The 6,736-nt window shown below is 36.3% G+C and overlaps 1 protein-coding gene across 1 annotated transcript; it reads left to right on the forward strand.

The window, feature by feature from the left end:
• The first annotated feature begins 2,035 nt into the window (after positions 1–2,035).
• On the forward strand, positions 2,036–2,533 carry LOC100976055 (calmodulin-2-like). Its single transcript, XM_024926202.4, has one exon. The coding sequence runs from the start codon at positions 2,036–2,038 to the stop codon at positions 2,294–2,296; it is 261 nt and encodes an 86-aa protein (XP_024781970.3). The 3' UTR covers positions 2,297–2,533.
• The last annotated feature ends 4,203 nt before the right edge of the window (positions 2,534–6,736 follow it).

Genomic DNA, 6,736 nt, shown 5'->3' on the forward strand with positions numbered 1-6,736 from the left:
GATTGCAAGAGTTCATGGGAATCTCAGACACCCTGGCTGGGGTGAAGAGAGGGCAACATTCATCTGAGGAATGTATTTCACATTCAGTAATATTTGACCCCAGATGAAATAAAATGTGGCTTCACCTCCAGTGTAAATATTGCTCAGTTCCTATCCCATTAAGTGTTCCTGCTACTTTCCCTAAAGACAAAGATTCTGGCCTATCAATCATAATAATACTCCCATTAGCCCTTGAGCAACATGTTTGAATAGGAAACTCTCTCTCTCTCTCCCTTTTGTCTGTTGATGATTTAGAGACAGTAAGATCTCCAGGCTTATCTTGAAAATATTTATCCAGCTTCTTTCAGTGATCATTTCAGAGCTTGGTCATAAAAGCATATGTTTCTCTAAAGCAAACGGTGATAAAGTAGGAGGTACACACGGAACCTTTGCCAGTCTAACATTTTGGTGGAAAGTGACAGAGAAGATAAAGAGACCAATGTTGAAAAACATGTTTTAAGTTATCTGCTTCATGAAGTGAAACAAAAATAGAGGTATAAAATCTCCATCTGGTTTCATTTTGTCTTCTCCCATTAAGTACAGACCTATCTATATCTTGGGCTTTTTTGTTTTTTTTTCTTCCTTTTGCTTTGTTTCATTCCCCTATGTTTTTAACTTGTTTCTAACCCTTTGAGAACCCAGCTTGAAATTATGAGTTAAAAAATAATATATAAAATATAAAAATATTAATGTTCTATTCTCTCTTAGCAGTGGACTAAACAAGAGAAAAGTGACAAGTTGTGGTTGATATAAGTGATTTTAAAGGACAGTTACAAGAATTATACTAGTGGGAGGTACATATTGATCCTATTAAAAATATTTCCTATGTTAATGACTGCATAGTTGTCCATAAGAAATATTTCCTATTAGTTTATTATTTTTCAGTATTTTCTAGAAAGGCTGGTCTTTACATGAGAAAATCAATGATTCTTACTAGCATTATGTATTGAGACTTATTCTGTTCTAGACACGATGTGTAAAGACTTACATGTGTTATCTCATGTGATTATGAGACCAAAAATCTATTTTTCCTGTACTATCTTTAAATAGGAGACATTGAGCTCAGAGAATACAACACATTTTCTAGAAGGCTTGTGAGTTCAGAATGGCAGTTATTTCACTTGCTGTCTGTGTGTCTCACAGGTCACCCTGAAAACACTGACTCAGTTTAGCATGCCGAAGTGTCCCCACTGGATGGGGACAGGGAGAATTCTCTGAGCTAAGGAACCATGTTCTTAGGATGGATGCAGATTTATAACTTTGAAGTGGAATGCTCACCATGACAAAGACATGTTATTTTAACCTCTTGTATTCATCTTGTTATATAAAATTATGCTCTTGTGTAAAAGGATATGAATTTGAGATACTTCAGCCTAGTATTATAGCCTAATAAATATCCACCATGAGAACATGAAGGTTAATCTACCTGAACATGTGTGTTAATCTTTATTTTCTCCTAATATTCTAATCTCAACTATCTCTATTGTAATGTAAGTGACCTTTGTATATAACTGGATTTTATTTCAACATCATTGACTTATTTTAGACTATTAGAAAACTGTCATTATATTTAAAGTATATTTATATATGTTATAAATGTACTTTATAGTATACTGTATTTATATTTTTTAAAGAATATTTATTTGTAGATAAGATGTCTTACATTTTCCCGACAGTATTTCCTTGAGAAAGGAAGAGTGGGTACATTTCCATTTTAGTTATGAACACGTTGAAGAGAACAGAAGGCAAATGACATGCCCCAGGGTAGAGATTTCATTGGTGAGAATGAAGATATGGGAGTGGTTGTGTGGTCACCTCTCGGAAACCGGTAGGACTTGCAGCATAGCAGACCAAACTGACTGAAGAGCAGATTCCAGAATTCACAGAAGCTTTTTCCCTATTTGACAGAGACAATGATGGAACTATAACAACAAAGGAAGTGGAAACGATAATGAGGTCTCTTGGGTAGAATCCCACGAAAACAGGGTTACCAGACATGATTAATGAAGTAGATGCTGATGGTAATAGAACGGACTCTCCTGAATTTCTGACAATGATGGCAAGAAAAATGAAAGACACACAAAGTGAAGAAGAAATTAGAGAAGCCTTCCTTGTGTTTGATAAGGATGGCAATGGCTATATCAGTGCAGCAGAACTTTGCCATGTGATGACAAACCCCGGAGAGAAGCTAACAGATGACAAGGTTGATGAAATGATCAGGGAAGCAGGTATTGATGGTGATGGTCAGGTAAACTAGGAAGAGTTTGTACAAATGATGACAGCGAAGTGAAGACCTTATACAGAATATGTTACATTTCTTGTACAAAATTGTTTATTTTCCTTTTTCTTTGTTTATAATTTATCTCTAAAAGGTTTCTTCCTACTGTCAAAAAAATGCATGCATAGTAACTAGGACTCCGTTCCTCCATGTTTTCTTCTCTTATCTTACTTGTCATTGTTGTCATTGTTCTGAAAACTTATTTTAGAAAATTGATCAAGTAACATGTTACATGTGGCTTACTCTAGATATATCTAAGCCCTTCTGCACAGCTAAACTTAGATGGAGTTGGTCAAAGGGGAAACATCTGGGTTGTGCCTTTTTTTTTAGTTTTCTTTAGAAACTGCTGCATGTTGTTGTTGAAGTGTGGAGTTGTAACTCTGTACACAATTGACAGTCAACAATATGTACCTAAAACTTGCACTATTGCCAAAGGGGTGTATTATCCAGGTACTCATACACTTTTTTTATATATATTACTGGTCCTATACCAGAAACATTTTGCTTTATTGTTACTTGTTTTTTAAACTTTGTTTAGGCACTTAAAGAAAATCTGCTTATGGCAGAATTTGCCTCAAATCCATTCCAAGTTGTATATTTGTTTTCCAGTATAAAATAACAATTTACCTCCAAAACCCTCAAAAGACAAAACAAAAACAGAATGAAGATATGAAAGCTCAGGGCTCCTGAATTCCAAATCACTTTGCTATGAAGCCATACTATTTCGAATAAAACAAAATGATGTAAATTGCCTGAACAAAATATGTGTCTGTGGAGCAATGCAAAGGTAATATATACTGGTAAGCCACGTGCTTAGAATCTTTGACAAAAATACTAGAAGAAATTTTTTTTTGTGGAAAATAGCTTTGAAGTAAATGTTTGGAGGAAATCTTCCATAGAACAGATACCATAAAATTAAAACTTGTAGTCATAGGGAACTGATTATTTTTGTTTACCTTTTACTTTTGATTTTTCACTGGCACATAAACAGCAATTTTCAGTTCTAGGTGGGAGCTACCCTTTCAATAACTCGAACATTTGGTAGCCCAATCATGTTTTACTGAAGCACATTTTCACAAGAAGTAATACTTTTTTAAAAAAAATACAAATATTTCTTATTCTTAGGAGTTGCTTTGCCTTGCAAAATAAGTGAAAGCTATTACAAATGAGTATTCAGTGCATTGCTGAGATAAAGTTGTGGTCAAACTACATTTCTCAGTAGGGAACTCCTTTTCTCCTGATAGAGTTGGAATGAGTTCAAAGAACTGGAATAACCAGGAAAGAAGATGAACCAACTGATTTATAAATGAAGATTAAAGGATAAATTATAGAGGCCAAATAAATAGGCTTTGTCTAAGCTGTGTGTAAGAGCACGACAGGATTAGAAGCACACGTCACTGAAAGTTTAAACATTAATGAAAATAATTACATGGTACAATAAAATAAATGTAGTACTGAAACAGTAGAGAATATGAGGAAATGTAAAACAATACTAAACTCATCATGTAGCTTTGCTGTGGCCAAGAATTACTACTTTACAAAAGGGGATCTCCGGGGTAATAGTGGAAGCTGTTTTATGACTACAGACAGACTCAATAAACCCGGACCAAGATGAAGTAGTTTATTACTCAAGAGTGAGAAAGAAAAACCATGCTTATTTTCCTCATTGGGATAATAGATCATTGTGGCTTAATTCCCATACGATTCAGGAATTTAAAATTAACTATTATCAAAGTTCGTGGCTTTGCCTTTTAAAATCACAGATTCCTGAGTATTCAACAGATACATTCAAATACAGAGGACATAATTATTTATTGTTGTATAATAAATTAATAAACACATAGTGGCTTAAGGTATCAATACATATTTATTATCTCACATGGTCTGGCAGATCAGGAATTGACTGATTTGGATGGATGATTCTGGTTTAGGGTCTCTCACGATGGTGCAGTCGAGATGTCGCTGCATCTGCAGTCATCTGAAGGCTTGGCTGGGGCCGAAGCCTGGGATAGCTCACTCACATGCTGGGAGGCTGGTACTGGCTATTGGCAAGAGGACTTATTTCCTTGCCACTTGGACTTCTTCATAAGGCTGCTTGTGTGTTCTCATGACATGGCACCTGACATCCCTCTGAAAGGGTGATCCAAAGAAAAGCAAGCATAGAAGCCACCATGTCTTTTATGGCCAGACTTCAAATTCACAAATCATCTGTAATATCCTACCGATTTCACAGACAAACCCTATTCAACATGGGAGGGAACTGCAGGAAGGCATGAAGACTAGGGGATGAGAATCTCTGGAGGTCACTTTGGAGGCTGGCTACCAAAAATGTTTGTGTCAATTTTAATTGATTTTAAAATCGGATATTATTTTCTTTTGCAAAATAATTCTTTCCCAATTCCCCCATAATAGCAAGTGGGGCACCAATCTAGGTTTAAATAAAATTGTTGTCATTAGCTAATCTTCCAGGTGCAGAGTAGTTGAGATCTGTCAAAATGGTTCACACCTCTCAATAATTATCATGTACAAAATTCTTATTATGCTCCATATAATCCTCACAATGATCCTTAGCTCAAAACAATAGATAGGGAATTGAGGCAAGAAAGGTTAATTAATTTGCCAAAGATCACATGGCTAGTAAGAGAGGGAAGCAAATATAAATCCCGACTGAACTAGCAGAGCCATATGGTGAGGTCAAGAAGATGGCAAGAAACAAGAGGCAAAAATAAATGGGGAAATTTGGAGTGCATTCATAAAGGGACTATTACAAAGATGTATATAGGATCAGAATCTATGGCAAAAGATACTTCAGTACCTGGAGCTAGGGAGAGAGGTAAAACATAACTACCTTAGGGATGCAGGAATGAAACAATTGTACGAATTTTGAGAGAGCTACACAGAGAGGACCTTTGATAGGAACTATGAACTTTATTAAAAAGACATAGTCCATATGAAATGTGTAGAGAGATAACTATTCTGATATCATCCTCCTCTCAACCATCCTGTGCCTCCTCCTAGCCAAAATCAACTAGAAATCAGAGGCAAGGAAGCCCTTTGGTTCAGTATTCATATGGATTAGGTAAAAGACAGCAGAGATTGGATGTGGAAATACTCAGCACATTCACTGTTATCCACTCTTCTGTATACTGTTCAATTAGCTCAGCTAACTTCACAGTCCTGAATAGAATAAAAGAACTGAAGATCAGGGAGGATAATTCATAAGCTAAAGTTTCTAAAACTGGAATGTGGTCAAACCAACACTCAACCATAAACATGAGACTCCAAGACACTTTGGGGCATTTTTTTGTAGTACCAGCATATGCTTTATGAAGAGTCGGGCTCCTGGAGAAGACCGAGTAATCCAGAATTAGCCACAGTTATTTCAGACTTCAGTACTGTTTCCCACTGCCATACATTGCTGTCACTGCTACCAACCTTTGCTTCATTTCCAAGTCAGTTGTAACAAGTGAGGAAATGTATTAGTGGATCCAGTCTTAATACCGTGTGTGATCTAACAGTAGCCTTACAGTTGGTGGATTGAGTAGGTTACACCAGTGAAGAGTGGTGCCTAGTAATAAAGCCTTCCATTTGTAATACATTCTTCTTTGCTCCATTGCCAAGTCTGTAAAACTGTGCCTGGGGTTTGTTTCCAAATTCCAGATACCTAGCACAGTATCTGGTATGTATTAAATGTTGATGAATGATTAAATGAATGAATGGACAACCAAACAACTACAGCTATATCTTATCCCCAGCTTTCTTGGTCAGACCCTAGCTAGACCATAATGCTACCAGCACTGCCACCATTATCATTATCATCATTTTAAATTATACTTGATGAGCCCAGAAAGGTTGAGGCTGCAGAGAGTCTTGGCTGTGCCACTGCACTCCCACCTGAGTGACAGGGTGAAACCCTGTCTCAAAAAAATAAATAAATAAAATTATATTTGTGCACATACGAGACACCAGGCACTTTGCTAAGCACTTTGTGTTATGATCTTACTTAATTATTTCTACAACTCTGTAAGGTTTATTACCTCTCTTTTGCAGATGGAGAAACTGAGATTTAGCAAAGTTAAATGAATTGCGCAATATCACACATATAAGTGGTGAAAATGGAATTTGAAGCCAGTTAGACTACCTCTAGAGCTTTCACATTGAACTACTCAACTGTATCATCTCTATTCCATGAGCTCATCCCTGAAATTCAGGCATAAATACTCAATTACCTTGGATGTATCCTGTTTTTTGTATTTCAAATTGTCACTCTTAGCATGGCCTTCCTACTAATACTTTTTCTTCTTTCTGGAGAGTAGCTCTCTCAGCCTTTCTATTCTGCTTTGTTACCAAAGATTACTTGAATTATCCTTGGGTCTAAGGTCTCTTTTGAGCACAACACTGGACATTCTAGAAACAATC

Source organism: Pan paniscus, chromosome 19, assembly GCF_029289425.2.
Source record: "Pan paniscus chromosome 19, NHGRI_mPanPan1-v2.0_pri, whole genome shotgun sequence".
Taxonomy (NCBI): Eukaryota; Metazoa; Chordata; class Mammalia; order Primates; family Hominidae; genus Pan; species Pan paniscus.